A 24,984-nucleotide genomic window follows, 5' to 3' on the forward strand; every position below is an offset into this window, starting at 1 on the left:
CCGCAGGTCGGCTCACCAATGCGCAAACCCATCTGTGGACATGGGACAAACATGGCAGGGCTGGGGCCTGGGATCTGCAGAACAGCGGGTCCAGGTAAAATTCTCTAATCAACTTTCTCCTACTCTCACCCTCCAGGGAGAGGCTGCAGCATTTTCACCAGAAAAGGTCAAGACTACACCAGGCCAGAGCCTTGCCTATGGCTTCCAGAGCCCTCGGGGACATGTTATTCCTCTCCTACTGATTCCAGGAGTCAACCTGTCCTCCTTATCCCCCCAAGGAGGCAATCTAGGTGGCTAATTCCAAACCAGTTCTAGCTGTGGAACTTTTTGTTTGTATGAAAGCTCACTTAGAACCCTAAGACATAACACACATGAGCACACAACTGGGGGCGCCTGGGTGGTCAGCTGGGGGAGCGTCCGACTCTTGGTTTTGGCTCAGGGGATGATCTTAGGGTCATGGGGTCAAGCCCCACGTTGGGCTCCAGGCTCAGTGGGAAGTCTGCTTGAAATTCTCTCTCCCTCTCCCTCTGCCCCTCCCTCTCACATGCTCTCTCTCTCTCAAATAAAAAAAATATTTAAAAAAAGAAAAAGGAAAAGAAAAAGAGGCATACAATTGACCTTTTGCAAGGTTTCTCCACCTTAGCACAGCTGACATTTGGGGCTGGGTAATTCTTTGCTGTAGAAGACTATCTCGTGGAGGGCATCTTGTGGATGAAGTTTAGTAGCGTTTCTGGTCCTCCCCTTCCCCAGTTGTGACAAAAGCCATCTCCAGACGTTGCTGAATGTCCCCTTGGGGGAGGGGGGCAAAAGTGCCCCTGACGTTACCCACTGGAATAAAATCACTGTCTATATTAAAATTCCAAACATCGCCACATTTTTAAAGTATCGAGGGTAATTAAACACTGCAAAAACTGAAAACTCAAGACCATGGATGACACACTGAAAATACTTGAGTTTCGGTATGTAGTCTTTTTAATGTCTGGTTTGGGTGGCTCGGAAGAAACCTGATTCATCAAGGTAAGTGGTCGTGTTCTCACCTGTACAACATGCCAGCCAACAAGCAGGCACAGGCCTGCATTCACACAGCAGCGAGGTGTGCCCGGGGACGGAAGGCACACACACGCCTTCCTGGATCCAAGCGACCCACGCAGAGTACCATTAACCATCCCACTCCACTCCCACCACCCAAGGGGGGGAAATTCTCTGCACAGTCCTTTCCTGTTTCTACTGGGCAGGCAGTGTCTTACTTGTCTTTTAGGAATAGGAAGTTTCCCGTGCGTTCAAAACCACAAAGGAAGTGTGGGTTTGAGCTCTGGGGCTGAGACTACAACCAACCACCTCCCATCTTCTAGGGTTTGTTCCAGTGCACTTATCAGTGCCTTCTACCAGATGAGAACAGGGAGGGATGGTTCTCTATGAACCAGGAAGGGGCTCTCACCAGACACAGGATCTGCCAGTGTCTTGATCATGGACTCCCCAACTCCAGAACTGAGAAATGAATGTCTATTGTTTAAGTAAATAGAAATAAACAAACAAATAATCAGTGCCTCCACCACTGCCCTGGCCAGTGGGTTCTGCAAGCTGATCAGGCCCAGGAGCCACGGGAGGGGGCTGTGAAGGACGCAGGGTCCCAGACCTCACCCCATAATGTCCCACCCAGTAGGACCAAGGAAGGACACCCCATGTGCAGTTTAACCAAGTCCACCAAGCTATGTGGGTGTGCACTTTGAGAAACTCTGCAGCTAGTTCCTCAGAGCTGTAATTAACAACAGATTAAATCTGTACCGTTAGCCTCAAGACTTTCAGCTCCTCCTACCAACTGTGCAGTTGTATGAGGACCTGTTTTCTGAAATGGAAAACAAAAGTGTTGCTTCCTGAATGCAGTCTACACTCTACTAATTTTGACCACCAACTACAATGCAAGCACGTCAGTGATTCTGAGGCACACTTTTGAATTTCTTACTAATCAACCAGTATTCCTCTATGGTTGAGAATACACAGTGACTGTCATTCAACTGCTGGCTTTGTACGTGTTTAAAAGTGCTGAAGCAGGGACGCCTCAGCACTGGGTGGCTCAGTCGGTTAAGCAGCTGCCTTTGGCTTGGGTCATGACCCCAGGGTCCTGGGATGGAGCCCCCGCCCCACCTCTGGCTCCCCTCTCAGGGGGGAGTTTGCTTCTCCCTCTCCCTCTTCCCTCTGCTCGTGCTCTCTCTCTCTCAAATAAATAAATATCTTTTTTTTTTTTTAAAGTGCTAAGGCAATTAATTCCAAGTCCTCGGAATACATAAACATTCTCCAAAATTAGAACATAGCCTGGAACTGCACATGGTATTTCTCCAGGATTTTCTCGAGGTGACAAAGATGTTGATAGGGCTGCGCCTCTCACAGGATCAAATCCAGAGCCCTCTCCCCTGCCCACCTCTCTCTCTCTCCTTCCCCTCCTCCTCACTCCCCTCCAGCCTAGAGGCCTCCTGCTCCCACCTCCAACCTCAGGGTCTTCACTTGCCTCTGCCCCGCCTCCAGGTGGCTCTCTTCTTCACCCTCTTTATTCTGGTCTTTGTCCAAAAGTCGCCTTCCTCGTAAAATAGTGTTCCCACCCCGAGTGCGGCTACTCACTCCTGCTTTATTTACTTCACTGCACTCATTACTACTCGTACCTATTTGCCTGTTGTCTGCTCTCCCCACTAAATATAAGCTTCTGAGAAAAGGGGGCTCTAGCGATTTTGTTCACTGCTATAACCTCAAGACCTACAACAGGGCCTAGCACAGAAAAGGCTCTAAACCCTTGCTGCAGGAAGTGACAAATGAATCAAGGCACTCATCGGAGGCCTGCATCCAGGCCCCCACAGAACAGCTAACCCAAAGTTGGCATGGTCCTCACAAGAGGCGGACAGGAAAACCAGATCCTTCCCTGTGTCCAGATATCACAACCACTGGGCATTTGTGAAGTGTCCCAAGCACGTCTGATGCAGGGAGAACAGGGATGGGAATCGTTGTGTGTGTGTGTGTGTGTGTGTGTGCGCGCGCGCATGCACTGGGGAACAGAAATAAAGTCAAATGACTGTCCCACCCACCTCCGTGGGAAATAAAAGGGGCAGTTGGATCTGTTTTGTTTTGTTTTTTAGGAGGAGAGGAAAGAGATAAAAAAGTCAACAGTTTGGCAGTTTGATAATGGCCAAGTCACCTCTTGTAGGATGCTTCCTAATACATAAAAAGCAGGGTCGGAGGAGGACATTTCCACTGCCTCTTCTTCCGCTAGGATTTGAGTCTCACCTACTTTTAAAGTAAGAACAGGAAACATAAAACTTAGCTGATTCAATGGATACTCCTACATGATGACCATTTACAAAAGAGAAATAGGAAACTAGAATAAATGGAGGGAGATGGATTAAAAAAAATAATAAAAAGGGAAAGAGAAAGTTGGGGGGGTACACAGTGTGGAGAAAATGGGGTGGGGGCTGAGGGACAGGAAACTCTGGGAAAGGAGAGCTGGAAAGGAAAGACAGATAGAAGGAGGAATAGAAGCTTCAGTGTTCTTATCATGGTCTGTTCCCTGGCGCTGGATGGTTTCCCAGGAACTCCTCTCTGCAAATTCTGATACACAGACCCACCCACACACCTTTCTTAGGCCCTAACTCAGAGCTCCCCTTTGGAATCCAAGAACTACCCCCCTACCCTTGCCCCCTAGGAGAGACTCCAGCCACAGCAGAGAAGGTTGCCCTAAACAGCATAAAAGGCAGTGGAGGTGGAAAAGGACCCCCCTTCACGCAGAACATAGTAAATGCAGGATTTCTGCCAGATCATCTAACCTGAGGGTCTGTCAAGGCAAGAGGGAGGACCACCTTTAATGTGCTGATGCCAAGGCTTTGGGTAAGGCACACCATCCGAGGGCCTGGTGCCTTCTTTGCTGGCAAGCACTCGACCGGAGCATCTTGGTGAAGTGTGCTGAGCTCATGCATCAACACTCTCCACTGTGTTGAAATATATTTCTGAAGCTACAGTCTGCCTCTGAAGCCTCTTTTGCAGGACAGCTGTAGGTGGGGTGGGGGTGGAAGCAGGACCGAAGTCTAAACCAAGCAAACGTGGGGATCAGAGCTATCTGAGGACAGCCAGCGGGAGCAAAGTCTCTAGAACAGGAGCAGCAGCAGACAGCAGAAGAAAGAAAACTTCCCGTCAGGCAAAGCTGCACCATTGATGCTCTTCCAGCCCGTTTTCTGCCGATGCCAGGGAGAGCCAACCCAACGGCAAAGAGAGTTCAGAGTTACATGAAATGACTTAACTATTGACCAGAAAGGGGAGACCCCCTGAAAAGCCCCCATGTGCCCTCTGTTGCTAGACTGGCCACAGCACGATGACCTGTGGGCTTCTGAGGTGTTAAGCTCTATCTTTCGACATAACCTCAAACTGACAGAAAGATGGCAAGAACAGTACAAAAAATTCCTATACACCTTTCACCCAGACTCCCCAACTGTTAACAACCTACATTTGCTCTGTCATTCTTTATCATACAAGAGAATATGCACATTACCTTTTTAACTGTTTGAAAGTAGTTGAAACATGACATATCTCCCCCCCCCAATATTTTAGTATTTCCTAAAGACAGGGATATTCCCTTAAACAACCACAACATAATGATAAAAATCAGGGAACTGTTGCTTCAAGACCATCTAAAGACCTGATACAAATTTCTTGAGTAGTTCCAATAATGGTCTCGGAGCAAAAATAATCACATGTTGCCATTCAACTGTCATATCTTTTCAACCGCCCTTAACCTGAAACAGTTGCTTTATTTTTCATGACCTTGGCATTTTTTGAAAAGTACAGCCCAGTTCTTTTATAGGATGTCTGTCAGTGGAGATTTGCCTACTTCTTCATGTTTAGATTCAAGTTATACATTTTGGGCCAAAAAATCACAGACTAATGCTGGGCTCCTCTCAATGCCTTTTCTCAAGAGGCAATACTGCTGATCTGTCCTGCTGCTGGTGATGTTAAATTTGATCTACTGGTTGAAGTGATGGAAGGCAGGTTTCTCCACTGTAAAGCTACTATTTTTCCTTGGTAGTTACTAAGTAACTTGATGGATGATACTTAGACAAAGTAAATATCCCCTTTCTCATCAAATACCTAGTTCAGCACCCACGGGTGGATTCTTCCCCCAATAAGGGTAAAATCCTATGTGAGGACAAACAAGGTCAAACTTCAGGGAAAAACTGGGGCTGGTTGAAGGAATGATTCGGAGAAAGAATTAGCATGTGAGACTTCATTCAAATAACTCTGGCTTAGGTTCATTCTTAGCAATTAAGGAGAAAAAACAAAAACACCTCTAGATTTACTTTTGAGAGTATCCCTAAGCATCCATGAGCAGGCTAGTTTCTTTCATGGTGAGCCACGCCTGCTGGAAACTCAGCCCTTCAATTCACAAGGTGTCCCAACGTGGTCAAAAGAGACACCCATGTCCAGAGAGTTGATGGCTGGAGTCATCCCCACCCTAGGGCCCAATTCTCCAGGGGGAATGCTGGGGGCTCAGCCCAGTGACTCGTGGCATGCCATGGCACGGTGCAGGAAGGTATGTTTGAAAACAAACATCCCAACTCTCTACTGCCTTAGATGAGCCACAGTCAGGCTTAGGAACTCCGACTTGGCTTGTTTAAGAAGTATTTTTTTATAGCTGTATTATCACAAAGTGAGAAACTTCAGGAATTCTTTGACAATGGAAAGAACATTTTGAAATCACATCCTGGTTATCATACCACAACCCGGTAATACCCAATCTTAACATTCAGGTCTATCTTCTGTCAGTCTTTGCTCTTGGTAACATATATTTTTATCAGGGCTGGGATCAAGCTGTCTGCACCAGCCTTCTTCAAGCTGGGCTCCACTGGAGAATTAGGCCCAACAGAAAAGGATGTGAAAAGCTATTTTCTCAATTCTCCCAAGGATGGCCTATAACTAGAATCATTCCAGAAGCACAGAAGAGAAGTTAATTCGTTATCCATGATGTCTGCCTTAGAGGAGGAGGGCTTAATTCTTCTACAGAGCCCAGTTGCAGGGGGCTGGTACATACCGTGGGATAATTTGCTCTATTTCCCTAATAACCCTTTAAATAAACATTTAATAAGGCACCAGGCACTGGGGATATAAAGATAAACATGGCACGGCCCCTTTCTTCTTTAAATGAATAATCCAGCCAGGAAAAGCAAAAATCCCTTCACACGCCAAACACCAAACAGCGCCATGACAGAGGCCACCCAGGAACCGTCACTTCCCTTGCAGACAGCAAGGAGGCTTTCCTGAGGAGATGATGGGCAAATGAGTCCCTAAAGGATGAGCAAGACTTCAGAGACAGAAGAGAGGAAGAGGCATTCCAGAGGGAAGGAAAGCCATGCCAAAATGCCCAGAGAGACACAATCACAGGGGACCTGGTGAGAGTGGCAGAAGATGCGGCTGAGAAGGAACCAGGCCCTCTCAACTGGCCCCAGAGGAGGTGGCACCAGGGGCCCTAAGCAGTTCTGGAGAGGGGGCGTCCACTGAAAGGAAGGAGGCCAAGAGGAGAGGGTGATCAAGAGAGAGGTCACGGAGGTCGCTGCTGCTGGGGGAGCTGGGGAAGCCAAGCCAGAGCAGGTGCAGTGAGAAGGAGGCTGATCACAAGACATGGAGGAAGGAAGGTGGTGACCAAGCCGGCAGGGGCTCCTCTGGTGCCCGGGCAGCTGAGGTCTGGCCTGCGTTAACAAACTCAGACCAGGAAGGGGAAGGAAAGAAAGCAAAGCCCGTGCAGGAGGGCACCCCATGGTGCCACCATTCTCTGGGATGGTTGAATGACAGGGGTGAGGCTACCCCTCAGAGGAGGCCGGAGGGAATGAGACGGGACACTGGAGTAAACGGAGGAAAACTGCTCATAGAACCGCCCTCCTTTCTGGGTCCCTCCAAGCTCTGAGAAAACACCTTACACAGTAGCTCTCCAGCCCGGGGTTGGGCGGGGGGGGGGGCTGTGGCAGCAAATTATACATGCGGAACATGTTCCTGGAGAACAAGCCTGGGGTGACCCCATGAATACCACAAACAGAGCAAAACCTAGAAGCTACCTTTTTTCTTTCTTTCTTTCTTTCTTTCTTTTTTTTTACTTTTTAAGATTTTATTTATCTGAGAGAGAGAGCACAAGAGAGAACACCAGTGGGGGTCAGGGAGAAGGGCGGAGGGAGAAGGAGAAGCAGACCCCCTGCAGAGCAGGGAGCCTGGGCTCATGACCTGACTTAACCTACTAAGCCATCCAGGCCCCCTAGAAGCTACCTTTTTACCAGAAGATTTCTCTCTTGATTTAAAGAAAATACAGGTAGTTGGGCTGAATGAGTAATAAATCGAGGAAAATGAAAATCCATAGAATTGACTATTAACAAAAGCATCTGGGACCCGACATAAACAGGCTCCAACATGGGGACCTTCCCCCAAACCTGCGTAAAAAGGGAAACACAGGGTATGAGATGATGGGAAAGTGTGTGTGCGAGCCCTAAAAGAACCAGGATCCTCCCCCCACCACACACACACACACAAAAGGGTTGGGTTCCTGCATCCTGGCATTACAAAAGTGACATCGCCAAACCAGACCTGAAGGGAAGGGAAGGTGAAGACAGTTTACGCAGTTATCCAGGATTTGATAACTTCACAGTCCTAGAAGATAAGCTTCACAGTCCTAGAAGAAGCAGACTAGTCCCGTAAAACCCAAATCAGAAGGTGGTAATGACCCTAGAAAAGGAACTGGAGGGACCACAACTGGAACCTGGAGTTTGGCAGGCCGGGGCAGTTTTGAGACTGAAGGAGAGGAAAAAATCCTATAGAAGGAGAAGGAAAGTTTTGTTTGGGCCCCTTTAAACTCAGAACAAGTGAAATATATTTGAACTCTTAACACCAACAACACATATTCAGGTCTGTGAGGGACAGGGTTAAAACACAGAATTTCCTTTTATGCCCCATACACATCCCTTTTACTCTCTGCTCCAAATATTTGGGAAGCCATTATTTGGGCAGGCCCCTAAGGAGGCCCGCTGCTACTCACATAACCAGTTTCCGTCAGGCTGGGAATATGGGCCTGGGGCTACAGCAACTAGCAAAACGAAGCTCAGACAAGCAGATGGACCACCACAGTCATTATTTCCACAGTATTTCTTTCAAATTTATCCTGCATGGGACAGGAAGGCTGCATTACAAGATGTTTTAGATTTGGGGAGGGATGTGTGTCTGGGAAGGGGTTAGAAAAGGCCTTCCCAGGAAGGAAGGAATAGGGCTCAGTGGACATGGGCAGACAGGGGTCGCCTGGGGGGGAACGAGGGGAAAGCCTGGCATGGAGTTTCTGAAGGTCCAGCCCAGGAGGGAATAACGTGCCGAGAGAAGCTGGAAAAAAAAGAAGCAGGCCATGCCGAGGCAGGTTGGAATTTTATCCTGAGATAAAAGGAGCAACAGGGAAGGGTGGGGGGTAGGGAGTGAACTGGGATTGGATTTTGGAGGGAGCTCTCTTGAGGTCAGACTGGAGATGGGGAAGTCCTCCTGTGCCCTGAGACCAGTTAGGAGGCTGCTGTGGAGACTCAGGGGAGTGACGATGGTGTCCGGGGGAATGCACCAGCCTGTACCGGGAACAGAGCCATCTCAGCCACCACAGGTGACCTTCTCAAGAACTGAGACAGGAGCTGTTCTCAAGCATGGGAGGGAGGCTGGTGCCTCCTCACCACCTCCAGGGGAGACTGCCTGAGTCAGAATGCCCCCTAGACCCTTCCTCTAGGCTCTGTCCCCTACAGTTTCTTAACTTCTCTGAGCCTCAAAATTCTCATTTGTACAATGGGAATAATAATGACACCAAACTCACATGGCTTTTGTGAAAATTAAGTGAGCTGACATACATAAATATATAAAATGACATAAATATACAAAACATGACACACATACATAAAACATGTCTGGAACAGGTGAGGATAAAGGGAGTCGGTACAGCATTTATCTTTTTTCCTGTCCTATCTACGTGTTGTAGCATGTGGGTCCATTGGGAGGGGTTGAGTTTAACAAGAGGATTTTCACAAAGAGCCCACTGCCTCTTTGCCAACCAAAAAAACACTGCTAGATTCCTCTGATCCTAGATTTGCTTGGCGGGCACCTGAACCCCATCATCAGAATGAGCTCTGACTGGCCCCCTTATCAAGACAAATCAGCTCAATGTTTACAGGCAAAGATGCAGAGCTGTGCCGTCCAATGCAGTTGCCACTAGCCACATGTGACCATGAAGTACTTCATATGTGGCCAAACCAAATCGAGATGTGCTCTATATAAGAGAGATTCACACAAGGCTTTGAAGACTGAGTTTGAACAGAAGAATGTAAAATTCCTCACTAACAATTTTTATATTGATTTCATAATATCGTGGACATATTGGGTTACCTAAAGTATTTTATTAAAATTAATTTCATGGGTTGCCTGGGTGGCTTGGTCGGTTAAGCATCCAACTCTTGATATCCCCAACTGAGCCACCTAGACCACCCCTCACTGGATCTATCTTAATGGTTATGTTCCTAACTTCTTAATTTAGCTAATTAAATCATTACTTTTTGCTGTTTTTCATGTTAATATGAGCAATTAAGATTGTACATCTCCCCTAAACACCAAGTTAGTTGCACCTCACAAGTTTTTTTTAAGTGTACAACTCATCCCACAGGTTTTGACATAGATGTTTATTATTATTATCTTTCAAATTTAAATATTTTCAAATTCAAATTTTTCAAAGTATCTTTTAAAATGGATATAATTTAGTTATATTATGTTCAGAGAACTTGGTCTGTATGATACTGATTCTTTTAAATAGGTTAGGATTTACTTAATGACCAGGTATATACTCAAAGTATAATCCTCACTTCCTGTTTTCTATATAATCAATGTGATCAAGTGTATTGTTTGCTGGAATAATCCCTTATTTATTTTCAGTCAGCTTGTTCTATCAGTTACTCAAAGATGTATGTTAAAAATCTCCCACTATGCTGGCAGATTTGTCAACTTTTTTTTATCCTTCTGTTACTTTTTACTTACATAGTTTGAAGCTGTGTTATCGGGTGCATAAGAGTTTAGAAGTTCTTTTATATATACACATTATTTATTTATTTATTTATTTGACACAGAGAGAGAGAGATCACAAGTAGGCAGAGAGGCAGGCATAGAGAGAGGAGGAAGCAGGCTCCTGCCGAGCAGAGAGCCCGATGCGGGCTCCATCCCAGGACCCTGAGATCATGACCTGAGCCAAAAGCAGAGGCTTAACTCACTGAGCCACCCAGCCCCGAGTTTAGAAGTTCTTATGTTATTCAGAAATTGAAACTCTGATGTACCTGTTTCCTATTAATTTTTTAAATGTAGCTACTAGAAAATTTTAAATTATGTGTGGCTTGGGTTATCTTCTCACTGGACAGCACTGGTCTAGAGAAAGGATAAGGAAGGAGTCCACACCAACCAAGTTCTGGAAGACTAAGGACTTGACTGAAGAAAATAATAAGCAAAGAGAAGAGAGTGTTAGCAGCCCTGCTGAAGGACCATACTCTGCCTTCCTCTCTTGCTGCTGGAGTCTAGATAGGAAATGAGACCAAGATGTTTGTGAAAAGCAGAAAGGAGATGAAAAACAGGACAGAAAAGGATGAAAAAGCAGAACATGAGAAAAAGCGGCCAGGGAAAAAGGAATTGTACACATATAATAGAACAACTACTTCTGCTCTGAATTCAATACATTTAAGCCTTTAAATATGAACATGGCAGTATTAAAAACAGCCTTAATGTTCAAAAGGCAGAACTATTATTCCACTAATGTAGAGCTTTTACATTTGTTATTTTTTCCCAAATTTCTCTCTTTGAATTAATCATATCATATGATACTTAACTATAATGATTCCAGATACTAAAAACTTGAAGGGAAAAGGAGAAGGATTTGTAGGTTTTAGGAGTTGGTGAACCATCCAATAACTTAATCCTGGATATTTTCTTCATGCCGGAAGAAGAAAACAAAACTATCTTGCATGGCCTCAAAAGACTAACCGAGAAATATGCTTTTCCTTTAGGATGTGGGGGAATTCTTAGAAGAAATCCAGGAGTACAGAGAAGGCAGATCAGAGAAGTAGAAACAAGTACAGAAAGTATGACAGTACAAAAGCAGAGGGAGAAGAGGTTCTCAGAAGTGTTTGCAGCAAGAAGGCTGAGAGCTGAGATATGGTAAAGCAGTTTGGCCAGAGAAACTCTTCCCTGACAACATTGCTTTTGTTTTCCCCTCAGCTTGGCCTGTCCTGCTGCCTGACTTGGGAGACTGGGCATTGAGGTAACTGCACTTGCCGTGAGCATATGGGACATGGGCCATAGCCAAGTAGAAAAGGATCATGACTCCTGGTGGACTCCTGCCTCTCTCCTTAGTGAAAAGTCAATGTTCCATCCATCAGCTAATAGAAGTATGTACTAACCCTATACTAATAAAAAGTAACCACTAATTACCATTTAATAACCATATTGATCACTATGCTAGTAACAATTATTCAAAAATTGGAATAAAATAGCTTTGCCTGCAGCTCCGAAAGCTAAGTACACACGCCCATGGCCCCTTTATGTATGCAGAAATGCATACATATGTATATCAAAGATAGGTATAAGAACAGTCACCAGTCATAACAGCATTATGTGCGATAGCCAAATGCTGGAAACTGCCCAAATGTCCATCAACACTGCACGGATAAATACGTGATCTATTATTCACCCAATGGCTGGAATCAGCAACAAGAGTGAGCACACTACAACTAGAGGCAGCACCACGAGTGAGTACCAGAAACTTAACTCATGAGGAAAGATGTTCTCCCAGACACTGCAGGATCCTCGGGGAGGTAGGGACCCGCAGGGAGCACATAGGGAGCTCCTGCTTCTTGATCTGAGTGCAGGGCTGTGTTCAGTTTGGAGAACATTTGTGAACAGTACACTTACAGTATGTCTACTTTTCTATTGTGTATGCCAAAGAAAGAAAGAAAGAAGCAAGTTAGCTAGCTCGCTAGGTAAGACAAGCCTGGTAGTGTCCTTGGACTCCTCTAACCTCATTTGTCTCTCACTCCCATGCACAACTTCCTTGCTCCCCCCACTCCCCACCCCCCAGCATGTGTGCTTAAAGTCGCTCCTTAGGGAGCCCACCTATCCGCACCATATTTATGGTTTCTTCCCACACCAGGCTGGTGACTTGTGGCCCCCTCCCCATTTTGAATGCCTTTGCTAACTCAGGTCATTCACGCTGATCCAGCCCTAGCTTCTCCTTTCTGGGAAGTTGGAAAGTTTGTACCATCATTGTGTATCTTCCCAGCTGTTTTATTCTGCCAACACTGCCCAGCTAGACTAAAGACACAGAGCATGCCCTCTGGGAATGATCTCAACCCTCCATAGGCAGTTCAGATTAAATTGTTCCTCAGGAGCTAGAAGGGTGTGGAAGATGAGCCTCGATCCTTCTCCAAGGAACTACTGGCTCCAAGACACACTCCTATGCCCTCCCCCCCAGCACCTGGATGGAATCCCACAGAGAACTCTGAATCTCTTTTTATTGTCTGTCCCCCTCCCCAGAGCCAACCTGCTGGATACATTTTCCCCACTGCTGCCAAATAGCATGGGGCTAGCTTGGCATTTTGTGCCAAAATCATAAGCACTTTCAAAATACGTAGTCATAAATGTTGAGTTTTTGGAATTTACGCCTGTTGGCCCTCTCACTCTTTCATTAACCCCCTTATGCTTTCTCATCTCACCCATTTCTTTTCTGGCCTGCGGAAGAAATGGCTATGGATCATAACTAAGGTTCATTTCATTTTACAAAAACAGCTGCACGCACATAATGGACAGACACGAAAAAATACTCGTAACATCCTGGTTATGGGCTCTGGCAGCTCGCAGGCATCTCCTGTCCAAGCAAGCACTGGTTAGAATTGAGGTGATCCAAGCTCTTAGACTAGAAATGTAAGACAGTCTTCTAAGCTGTCAAACTCTCCAGACTACACAAGTGAAACCACAACGGATGGTGTTTTTGAATCTGTGTTCCTTTGCTCAACAGACATGGATTCCTCTTCCAGTTTCGGGACATGCAGCCCACTACGGAAGAGGATTAGCAGTTATAAACCAAGAGGAGAGGGAAGCTAAACACCAGAGGGCCAGAGATGAGTCTCCTTCCTCTTTGATACCCCGCACCCAGTTTCCTGCTTGGCACCACAAGCAGACAACCAAAGGGTGCCAGATTAAACGCAGCACATGAAACTATTTTCTCTTTTAGAAGAACGATACCTAATTCAGCAAAGGCCACAAACACGAATTAAGACATGAGGATATCAAATTCATTTTTCCAAGTTATTTCCTGATCTGCAGGACCCTCTCTTCACTGGCCAACACATTCTTCGGTCAGAACCACTGATCCAGAGGCCTGGAAGGGACCACAGCCATCAGCAGCTCAAGCCTCCCAGTAAAGACCAGGAGATAGAGCCCCACCTGGGGACCAGTGCCGGCCAAGGTCACCCAGCTCTTGTGGAGCAGGGAGAAGATCCCGCCTCTTCCTATTCGCCCGGTTCCTCTGAGAGATGCCCTCGGAAAACCTTATGTTACTTACACACTAACGGCGTATAATGAATGCATGCCCACGTCAAGTCACCTACAATTCAGAGGAAAGCAAAGGGTCACCAAAACGTGCCTCTTCCGTAGGACAGGCTGCAGAGAAGGGAGAAGGAAGGTCACTGCCGAATTTCTACCTACAGACGCCACACATCGTGCCTTTCCGAAGGATGCAATGAGCAGTTTGGGAACCTGCTAATTTACCCTGCAAAGGGTCCCCCAATCCCGTTCCAGGATAATGAGTTAACTCGGCTCCGCCGGCTAGGAAGCTTCCAGCAATGAATTAAACCCCGAGCCGCTGCGGGAAGCCGGGGGAGAAAGGACCACTGCGGCTGGACCCGACATCCTGGGGGTTCTCCCCTTTGCCTCTAACCACGTCCACGCTGGCACGGCGCCCCCCGCCCCGTCCACGGGGCCCGAGACCACGATTCTCAGCCCGCGCCCCCGCTAGGCGCGTCTAGGGGCGCCGTGCCCTAGGCGCTGCCCGCGGGAGCCGAGGCGGAGCCGCCGGGCCAGCGAGGTAGGGGCAAGGGACTGATCGCCGCCGCCGCCGCCGCCCCCAGCCCGCGGGCCCCGCTACGCCGAGGAGGGGGCTGCGCCACTTACCTCGGCCGGCAGGTGCCGCCGCCACCGACTCTGTTCGCAGCTGCAGGGGACGCCGCTCCGCGCCGCCCGCCGCCTTCGTCCGCATACTAGGGAGGGGGCGCCGGCCGGCCGCCAGTCCCGGGCCCCGCGCCCCCGCCGGTCCCCGGCGCCGCGCTCGCGCCCATTCAGCACCGGACCGTCCGCTCCCCCGCACGGATGCGGAGGAGGGACGTGGGGCGGGCCTGGAGTCACGAGGACAGGAGAGACCAATCCGAACTCTCGAGGGGGTCCCGCGGCGGCCCCGCCCCCGGGACGCGCGACCCCTCCACCCTGCGCGGCTGGGGAGCCCCGAGGGTAGGCTGGGAGGAGCCAGGGTGTCGAGCACCCACCGCTCACTGGCAGTCTGCGTGCGGTTAGCTGATGAAGGAACAAAAGGTACAGCTGGACTGGTTGTAGGCTTTTACTGCGCTTAGGACTGGTACTTGCGGAGCCGGTGGATGGAGGGGCTTTACGTAGTCACGTGCTTCACTTGCCAGCACAACACCCCAGGCCCACCAAGGTTCAGAGTTCCTGGGGCCACGAGACCCTTGAGAACTACCCCAGGGCAGCAAAATATCTTTCTATTGCAAAATATCTTTCTATTGTTCCACGTGTCCAAGAAGAAGAAAATAGTGCCGATTCCCCACTTTCTATTGTTCCACGTGTCCAAGAAGAAGAAAATAGTGCCGATTCCCCACTAGTCTCACAGTTGGGTTATTGAGGCCCAGAGAGCAACAAGTGAGTTACCCTAAATCACTGAGCCATTTGGTGACAGAGCAGATCAGAACGAGCTCTTGGAGAGCCGCTTTCCATACCTCAGGAGTCTCCCTTGATTCTGGAGAGGAATTGTCATACATATTTTTAAGGCATAAATATTAGTGAATCCCCAAATTCAAGAATGAAAAGGAGTTTAAAGCACTGATGTGTTATTTCTTTAACACAGCGGAATGTGTATAGTGTGCCTGCAACATTTCTGTGCTTTAGGACTTGTTGACTCCTCAGTGAGCTCGGTGAAATTGGTCTGCCTTCAGAATTTCCTTTCAGGTGAACAGATAGAATCACGTGATCACCGGTATCAGTGATACCGGTTCCGGTTTAAAAAGGAAGATACTAGACACTGAGTCAAATGTATTTAAGTCAACTGAGAGTTTTGTCACTCTTTTTTGCAACAGTTTGTAAAGGGTTTGCACAGCTCCCAACAGGGTTTGGAAATGTCTGTGTTCTTTCCCTGGTGGGGGCAGGGGTGCTGGAAAAAATGTGGTATCTGGGTAACAAAGGTCAGAAAGGGAAATCTTGAAAAGGAAAGGGTGGGGGTGGGGAGACCCTGCTGTTATACTTTCCAAAGAGATTTTGCCATAAAAATGTTTCTAGGTCATTCTAAGGTGAGGACATGGGAGTATTTTGAATATATTGGAGGAAAAGCTGTCACAGAGATCTAAATCCAGTAGATTGGCCAAGGCTGGCCAGGCAGAGCAACTGCTGGGGAGGGAGGGTGGGGGTTGGGGAGGGCAGTCAGTGACAGCTTCAGGGAGAATGCTGAACACCTCACCATTTCTCTTGTGGAGACCAGCCCAAGGCCAGACGGCTTGATCAGATACTCTTTACCTCTCTTTGCCCCAGCTTCTCTTTCCCTTTCTCCCAGATAGATACTCCTTGTTGGTAAAATGCCATGACAGCATTATGGCTGACATAAAGATCCAGGTGCCCTGGCTTGGAAGAGTGGGTGTAAGGTGGGTGTGAGAAAGAAAGGGAGCTTGAAACTGCCTCCTGTCCCAGCCTAACGGGATGGCTGTTAAGCTTACGCTGCACCCACTACCTCGTTCACCCCCTTCACATTGGGTGGGAAGAGAATCTGACTTGTGCAACAAGACAAGTCCCTGCCCTAAAACATCCTTTTTTCTAGCTGCAGAGTCGTCCTAAGCTAGTGCTCTGCATTGAGATAGAGATCCTACCAACTGTAGATTAAGATCAGCCGCTAGCTCTCAAAGCCTTACCTGGAATCTCTTCAGGTCAGTGGCTGGTCTCAGAAAAGCTAGCAAAGTGGCCAGACTCTTTGTAAATCTGGGACAGCTACCATGATTTTGTAATTCTTTAGCTCCTTATGTTCATTACTTAGGTCATTCCGACAGCAGACATTGTGGTTGCCCCCAGTATCTGCTCCCTCTCCCCCGCTTTGGTGCAAGATATGGTTTAGGTAAATTTGCCCTGCTCTTAACTGTATCAGTGAGCTTTGATGGGTCTAGGTCAGAGGTTCTCAAGGTATGGTCCGTGGAGCCCTACGGGGTCCCTGAGGACCTTTCAGGGAATCTCTGAAGTCAAAATTGGTTCCTTATGATCTAAGATATAAGTTACCTTTCTCATTGATGGTGCAAAGGTAAAGGTGTGCAAAATATTGGTGCCTTCACGCATCGGGGCACTAATACCACACTAATATCCTTCATCGCTACACTCATGGTAAAAAAAAAAATTTTTTTTAATTAAAAAAATGCTATTTGGTTTAAGAATGTTCTTGATGGAGCAGTAAATATTACTTAATTTATTGAAATCTCAACCCTTAAGCACATATCTTTTTAATATTTTATATGACAAAGTGGAAAATGCCCATAAAACCGTCCTGCTGGGGACTGAAGCAAGGTGGTTGTCCCTGGGGAAAGTTCTCGTGTGACTGCAAGCCGTACCAGCTGGTTTTGTGAAGGGTGGGGGTCATGGAACACCATATTTACTTGAGAAAGCAACTGACAAATTACAGTTATTTAGTAGACATCTTCTTGACAATTAGGTGAGCCTGTCTCTCCAAGGAAAACAATGGGCTGTTAGTGCCAATGATGAAAAAATCCCAGCTTTCAAAAGAAATATAGAATGTTGGAAGAGTTTGTATCACCATGGGACAGCTTCTCAATATTTAAGGGCTTTTCTGATGGGACTGATGGTGATGTTAACAAATATATGATTTGGGGATAATGGATCATGGATGATGAGCCAGCGCTTGGAAGACCTGCATTTACTCAGTGAATCAGGGTTTTCCAGATGGCTAATGCCTGATGTTACAAAATCACAGATGGGTTAAAGATGAATTTTAAATGCAGGGCAGACAATGGACTTTTAACAGTGTGAAAAGTTTATAGATAAGGTTTCAGATTCCACAGTGTAACAAGCCTTGAAGATATGACCTCTTGTAGAGTTTTGGTATAGTACCAAAGAAGAATAGCCACAATTATCTTAAAAAGCTGTTAAAATATCCCCCTTTCCAATTACATATGGATGTGAAGCAGATTTTCTTCCTGTACTTGAACCAAAACAATTTGCAACAGATTGAATACAGAAGGAGATATGAAAATCCAGCTGTCTTCTATTAAACCAGTTTTAAAGAGACTTGCAAATTAAAAAGTAAAGAAAAAAAAAGCCATTCTTCTCACCATCTTTTTGTTTTGGAAAACATAGTTATTTTGGAGGGGATATTAATGCCTTTTAAAACATAGTTATTTCTTAATTAACTTGTTATAGCATGTAAATTTATTATTTTTATGATGATTTAATTCATTTTTAAAAATATTTTATTTACTTGAGAGAGAGAGTGCGTGACAGAGAGAATGAACGGGGGGGTGGTGGGGGGCAGAGGCACAGGGAGAGAGAGAAGCAGATTCCCCTCCAAGCAGAGATCCCAGAACTCTGGGATCATGACCTGAGCTGAAGGCAGCTCCTTAACTGACTGAGCCACCCAGGTGCCCCTCTTTTATTAATTTTAATAAATATAATTTCTAATTTGGCAAATATCAATAGATTAAACCTCCATTTAAAAGATTCTTTGGGATCCTCAGTAATTTTTAGGAGTGTAAGGGGTCCTAAGATTAGAGCTTGAGACCTTCTGGTCTAAACCACTCAGAGTCATCCCATCCTCCTTACCACGAGGATTGATTCGTGGGTGGCCATAAGAACCAGACCGATCCAGTGAGAGGAAATCTCAGATTCATGGGGTGGTGGGAGAGAGATGCTCTCATCTCCAGCTAGACAGGAGTTAGTCAGTAAGTAGCCCCAGAAGCTACTGATAAGGCAGTCATTTTAGACTACAAGAGGAGCTTACCTTAGAAGAAAATAATGCTGAGGGAAGCAGAGAGGGAAGTTAGAAAGAAACCATACCCTTTATGACGTTTTTGAGCCACTAGATCAAACCAGACCTGTAACCCATCCTGCCTCTATACAATCCAGTTTTATGAGTCAATGGAGTCTACTGTGGGTTAAACTAGGCAATTTCAGGCACCCCCTTGATATTTTGTGTACCTGTTTTTGAATATTTTTACCCCAGTTGGGGCCCAAGGCCTCAGGATAGTATACTTTCTAGGGTTTATTCATTCAGCTTTCTCATTGTATCATCAATGTAAGTTAGCTCCTGAAAGGAAGCTGGAAAGCAGAGCAGGGACCTAACTCTGGACCTAACACAGACAACTGGGACCTAACACAGGAAGGGGACCTATCACAGACAACTGGGGTCAAAAGTGCCAAAAATACTTCTGAGAACAATAAGGAACAGTGGCATATGATTTTGCAGAGCAAAGTTATAGCAGATTTTTATTTTCTTTTGCTATTTTGTATTTCTCAAATTGGAAAACATGAGCATGCACTGCTCTTTTAAGGAAAGAAATAGAACTATATTATTATTTTTTAATAGCCCTTGAGAAGCTCACAGGCTTAGAGAGCAGACTGGCATCAGGATATGGCAAGAGACGTCTCGGGCTAAAATTGCTAGCAGGAAGGAAGATCTGTAAAGGTTGCCAATAGGCCCGGAAGACAAACTTCCCTTCATTTACAGCTTTGCCAAGAGCCAACCTCAAAGATTCGAGGGGATGAGCAAGAATCCCCAAGGGTTAAGGAATCATTAATTATGCCTCAAAGTGGCTGGCATATTTGCAGTTGAGAAAGAGAGAGAGAGAGACCAATGTGAAGAGTAGGTCAACACTAGAAAAGGCTTGAGATACCACATTAAGTGAAAACAAAAAATAGGACACAGATTATATGGAAACTTCTATCATGTGGCCAAAAACGAGAAGAGAACTTGGAAAAAGAAAACAGTTGTGGTGTTAGGGTGGTAGGATCATGAGTAATCTTTTTTCCCTTTGTAAGAGATGTCCTTTCATGTTGCTATAATGTTGTTTTTTACAATAAATAAAACTGAAGGGAGTCATTGGTTCCAATTACTGAGGTCTCAGAGGCTTTTCCAGATGGCCTGTTTCTTTTCGCCTGCCAAAGGGCTCTCATCTGACACCAAGACAGAAGCTGTGCCTTCCCTAGGGCCTGGCATCTTCGAAGCTGTTAGGGGTGATGCTGTTGTGACTATCCTGTAGGTGGCCAGAAGGAAAGGCGGGAAGGAAACTGTAGACCGAGGCTGTGTGGGAGGTAGCAGGGAGGGGGAGGCAGCCATCCCTCACCCTCCACCATCGCCTTGTTGTCGGGTTTCCCATCCAGGTGTTGTCTTTGTATTTTTCTCCTGGCGAGTTTCACCTCCTATTCGACTCCCATCCTCCTCCTCCTGAGATGCTGTCCCTCCCTTGGTCCCCAAGGGCTGGAGCACAGCTGCAGCCAACAGAACACAGGCTGTCTGCTGCCCTAAAGCATAAAGGAAGTCAATCCCTTGAGGTTTTTCTAGAAATGTTTCCTGTGAGCAATCACGGGGGAAAAAGCAGCAGTTAAAACAAAGGAGGGAAACATCAGGGGAAGGCTGTCTGTTGACAGAGGGCGGCTTGGATTGAGGAAACAGTTGCACACAGACTGAATCCTTCCAGAAGTTGCAGTCGGGCCCCATATTCAGGCACATCTGCGGGCTACCGTTCCATTCTTCCTCCACCTATATATTCACTGCACAAACATTTCCCAAGGACCTGACATGGGCCAGGTATGATGCTGAGTGCTATACAGAAATGATCTCATTTTATCTTCACAACCCACCCCCGCCCCTTGCAATAGGTCTTCTTTTATCCCCATATCTTATCTACTGAAGTTGAGACTTGAGAAACTTAGGGACATGCAATAAACTGCCAAAGGTCACATGGATAAGAAGTAGCAAAGTCAGGATTAGAACCCATGCCATCAAACACCAGAGTTCACCTAAGGCACAGTCCTTTCCCAAAAGGTCAATGTGTCTAACTGAAGAGAAAGACACTTTAAAACAAATGAACAGGGGCACCCAGGTGGCTCAGTGGGTTAAAGCCTCTGCCTTCGGCTCAGGTCATGATCTCAGGGTCCTGGGATCGAGCCCCACATCGGGCTCTCTGCCAAGCAGGGAGCCTGCTACCCCCTCTCTCTCTGCCTGCCTCTCTGCCTACTTGTGATCTCTCTCTCTGTCAAATAAATAAATAAAATCTTAAAAAAAAAAATGAACAAGCAAAACCAGTAACACTGTGAGATATAACAGAGGGGCTATTCACAAGCTGGCATAGTGGTATGGCCATTGGGGTGGGGGAGGGGAGTCGTGGCTGGACCTGCCTCAGAGCTGCCCAAGGACAATTGACTCTGGCTTTGAAGGATGAGGTGGGTGTATCGGTAGTAAATCAGTTCGGGCCTGTATTCATTTTCTATTGCTGTGTCAAAAATCTCCACAAATTTAGCAGATTAAAACAGCACAAATATACCGTCACACAGTTTAAGTCCAGGTCCAGTGTAACCGAATTCTCCGCCTAGGGCCTCACATGACCGAAATCAAGGTGTCGGCCAGGGCTTCCGTCTCAGGTGGGCTTAGGGTACTCACTCAAGTTCACCGGGTTCTGGCACAGTTTACTTCCTTGCTGTTACAGGAGTGAAGTCCCTGGAGTTGTTTTGCAAGCTGTGGGCCAAGAACCACCCTCGGCTCCTCAGGGCAGCCCGGGGGTTCTTGCCCTATGGCTCCATAGAAAGTTCGCAAGGTAGATGGTTGCTTTATTCCAGGCTAGCCAGAGCATAGCTATGTGACTTTTTCTTCTACTACCAACTGGACATAACTTTCTGCTTTTAAAAACCCCATGTGGCTAAGTCAGACCCACTCATGAAGGTAATACCCTTATTTTAAGATCTGCTGATTTAGGACATTAATTACACCTGCAAAATGTCTTCACAGCAGCAGTAAGTTAGCATTCGATTGAATAACTGGGAGAGAGTGTGCATCCATCAGAGGCTAGAGATTGGGGTAACATCTCAGAATTCTGCTCACCACAGTAAGATTTAGCAAATGGAGAAGATGAGGAAGATCAATCTAGAAAGAGGATACAGGGTGAGCAAGGCTTCTGGGAGACTGCTGGAAGATGACAGAAAAGTGAGTGCCTTGTTACCAAAAACACGAAAGAGTAGATTCTGAAGAAATCCACCCTGTCAAAAATCCCTAAGATGCCGGGGAAACTATGAAAAGCCTCTTTTTACATACAGTAAGGCTAAGTTGGCAGGAATGGGAGGAAATCCCTCAGAGGCAGAAACAATGAGGAAGCGTGAAGCGGGAGAAGTGAGCAGGAGCCAAATGATAGAAAAAATAGAAAACAAATTCAGACTGAATTGGGATATGAGAGTAGATTGGAAATCCTTATGAATACTCAGAACCTTCAAAAGACAAATTTTAGTGGATGTTGTCAGACCTTGCTCCCCAAGGGAAACAGTGGCATACATGCCATAGACCATTACTTGCCTTAAGATATCTGATTTTATTTTATTTTAATTTATTTATTTGAAAGAGAGAGAGAGCATACAAGCAGGGGGAGGGGCAGAAGGAGAAGGAGAAGCAGCTTCCCACTGAACAGGGAGCCCAAAACGGGGCTCGATCCCAGAGATCATGACCTGAGCTGAAGGCCAACACGTAACCAACTGAGCCACCCAGGTGCCCCAAGATACTAAATTTTAGTTCAGAATGGAAGCAAAAGAAAAAAGTTTCCCCTGAGAATTTCTAATCAGAAGCCTGTCCTTATGCAAGTTTGGGGCTGGAATTCATACCCTCTTTGTGACCCAAAACCTTTTAAAATGGTCCTAGGTTCCCAGGATCCTGGGATCTGGCCCCATATCTCTCAGTCAGGCTCTTCACTCAGCAGGGAATCTGCTTGGGATTCTCTCCCTCCCCCTCCGCCTGCTCATTCTCACTCATAACATCTGTCCCTCTTCTCTCTCTAAAATAAATAAATCTTCAAAAATAAATAAATAAGCAAGTCATCATGCAAGATTGAGGGCAAAATAAAGGTATTTTTCTGACAACAAAAATTGATGGACGTACCCTAAGTAATGAAACATCTAAGGGATGTACATTAGAGAGAAGGAAAATGATCTCAGAAGGTCTGAGATGCCAAAATAGTATGAAGCAAAGGCACAAGGGAAAGAGTTAAAAGGTGAAACTTGATTCTGGGAAAAACAACCAGCTGAATGCACAACACCATGAAAATCATTCACGAGCACCCTAAGATTGGGAGAAAAGCATTTGTAGGAGGGCAATGGGAGATTTGACTGGGGCCAGAACTTGAAAGGTTTACCAGCGGAGGGTGTCTGGACTTTATTCTCCTGGCAGGAGGAAGATATTGACTTGTTGTTGTTGTAAAATGATAAGATGCAATGCCTGGGAACAGGACCAAGCAGGTGACATCCATGAGTGAGGGAGGCTGGGTGTGAGACAGTTGGAAGCGGGCAGATAGGAGGGGACTCCAAAGCCGGAAAGCCCTATCTAAAGGGGTCAGTCACTGCTCAGCTCTTTTCTACTGCTGCCATGTGGGAGTTGAGCTCCGCATATTGCCAGATCTTTCGTTTTCCAGAGAGGCTATAATCGGAGGTTTGGGTCAGTTTTGGTGTTCTCAGTGTTTAAAATAGACCCATAGATTCAATTTTTTTGAGAAAAATTGCATCACAAATGAACATGTGTGGTGAGACAGAACTTTCACATGGAGGGCCTGAGGGTTTGTGACACCTGGACTGGTAAAAGTGATGATGTGGAAACACGGATCTGGTGGAGTGTGCAAGGTCTGTCTGCGACGCTGGTCCCAGCCTTGCTGTCTCTTCAAAAATTATCTTGCCTGGTCAGGTTTGGTTTTGCTTCTTTACTCAGGGATGCTCTCATATCACCAACAAGGCTGTTAAGTCTTTAGCAGGTAGGGGTCTTATCCTCTCTGAACACACCAGGTTAGAGCACACTGCCTGGCTTTCAGAGGATAGGGCAGACAACCTGGTGAGAATTAGCTCCCTTCTCCTCCCTCCCGCAAGTCTTGTTCTCAAAGAATGAAAAGTATTTTTTTATCCTTCCAGCTCCTCAGGGTTGCTGTACTCTAGGGATTTGGATTTCCCTTGCCCAGCCTCTAGTGGATGGCCTCCTAAAGAAGCTGAGACCTATGCCCAGTTCCCCTGAACTCTCCTAGGAGGTAAAGAACCTTCTATAGGAATGCCTGAAGATGGCCCATTACTGAGCACTAAATGCCACAACTGGGCAGGAAACTGGAGGTCTTGTGGTTGAGACCATGGCTGATCTGTGTGTGATGAGGGTGCCCCTGGCCCCTGGAGCCACATGTACAGAACCAGACAGAGGTAAATGGTAACAATGAGGGAGGAGGCCCCTGACCTATTTTCCTGGTACCATATAAGGTCTAGAGTTTCTTCTACTATCATCTAGGAGCAGGAGGGAAACCAACAGTAGCTAATGTCAGTCATCTGGTCAACCAGACACAACCAGATTTAGAAAACAATAGGCACTCTTGTGCCAATCCTGTGGGCACCTGTGAAATGCTTGTAGATAGCAGGAGCTCTACCAGCAATGAAAGTTGAGGGAGGTAGGAGAGAGGAGTTGGTAGAAATGCGAGAAATGACCAAGCCTTGGATGTCATGGAAACATATCACCACGTTTGCTTATCCCAGAGGAGCACCCATCCTTTGTGATCATTATCCTAGAGTCAACAAGGAAAAATCATAGCTTTTCCACTTTATATACACTTAAAATAATGTGTATATAAATAATAAAGTGTAAGAGACCTACCAAAAACTTCCAAAATCACCAGTGCAAAGCTCAATGAATTATCTCTAAGTGAACAGACCGTGTCAAAAACAGGTCCAAAAACAGAACATGGCCTATCTTCCCAAAGTCTGCTTTGTGGCTCCTTCTGGGCACTACCCTCTCCTTTCTCCTGTGATGGTAGCCGCTCTTCTGACTTCCAGCTCTTAGATTTGTTCAGCCTGTTTTTGAACTTTGTGTTAAATAAATCCTAAAGTGTAGACTCCCTGTGTCCGGTTCCTTTCGCTCCATTGCGTTTGGGAGTTTCACCTATGTTGCTGCTTGCAGCCTCCCTTTGTTCATTTCCATTGTTGCATAGTGTGGAAATACCCTGATATATAAAAACCCCTGGTTGGACATTTGGGCTGTTTCAAGCTGGAGACTATGATAAATTATTGGTTTTTTTTTTTTTTTTAACCTTCAAGAAGAGCAATCTTAAGAGAGTAGTGGAATGTTGGGGAGTCCTGTGGTCATCTCTCCGTGATTACTCATGATTATAACATTTTACTGAACTGAAATGATCTGAAAATACCCTGTGACAGTTCCCAGCATTTTCTTTGTACTCCGTAGAGCTACATGTAGGCACTTAAAAACACAAAAAGAGTCAGAAATGGAAACAGTCCTATCATCCAGCCCAGAATTTCCCAAATTTCAGTTCTACAAAGGCCATCTTTGTGACTTCTGCCATATTCTTGTACCACCAAGACTATCACTTCATATTTGCCTGGGTGGCTCAGTGGGTTAAGCCTCTGCCTTCGGCT

General features: G+C 46.2%; 1 protein-coding gene and 1 long non-coding RNA gene across 2 annotated transcripts in view; one reads left to right on the forward strand and one right to left on the reverse strand.

Annotated features, from left to right (window-relative positions):
* Window positions 1-14,385, reverse strand: part of ST3GAL5 (ST3 beta-galactoside alpha-2,3-sialyltransferase 5) — a 54,698-nt gene extending 40,313 nt beyond the window's left edge. Inside the window, exon 1 of the mRNA XM_044261555.1 lies at window positions 14,236-14,385. Coding sequence (XP_044117490.1) covers window positions 14,236-14,320 — 85 coding nt within the window. The 5' untranslated portion in view covers window positions 14,321-14,385. The remainder of the gene's footprint in view (window positions 1-14,235) is intronic.
* A 189-nt stretch (window positions 14,386-14,574) lies between these two features.
* The window catches only part of LOC122915059, a 61,698-nt gene continuing 51,288 nt past the window's right edge, over window positions 14,575-24,984 (forward strand). Inside the window, exon 1 of the long non-coding RNA XR_006385992.1 lies at window positions 14,575-14,649. This is a non-coding gene — a long non-coding RNA (uncharacterized LOC122915059). The remainder of the gene's footprint in view (window positions 14,650-24,984) is intronic.

The sequence above is a fragment of the Neovison vison genome, chromosome 8, assembly GCF_020171115.1.
Source record: "Neovison vison isolate M4711 chromosome 8, ASM_NN_V1, whole genome shotgun sequence".
Classification (NCBI taxonomy): Eukaryota; Metazoa; Chordata; class Mammalia; order Carnivora; family Mustelidae; genus Neogale; species Neogale vison.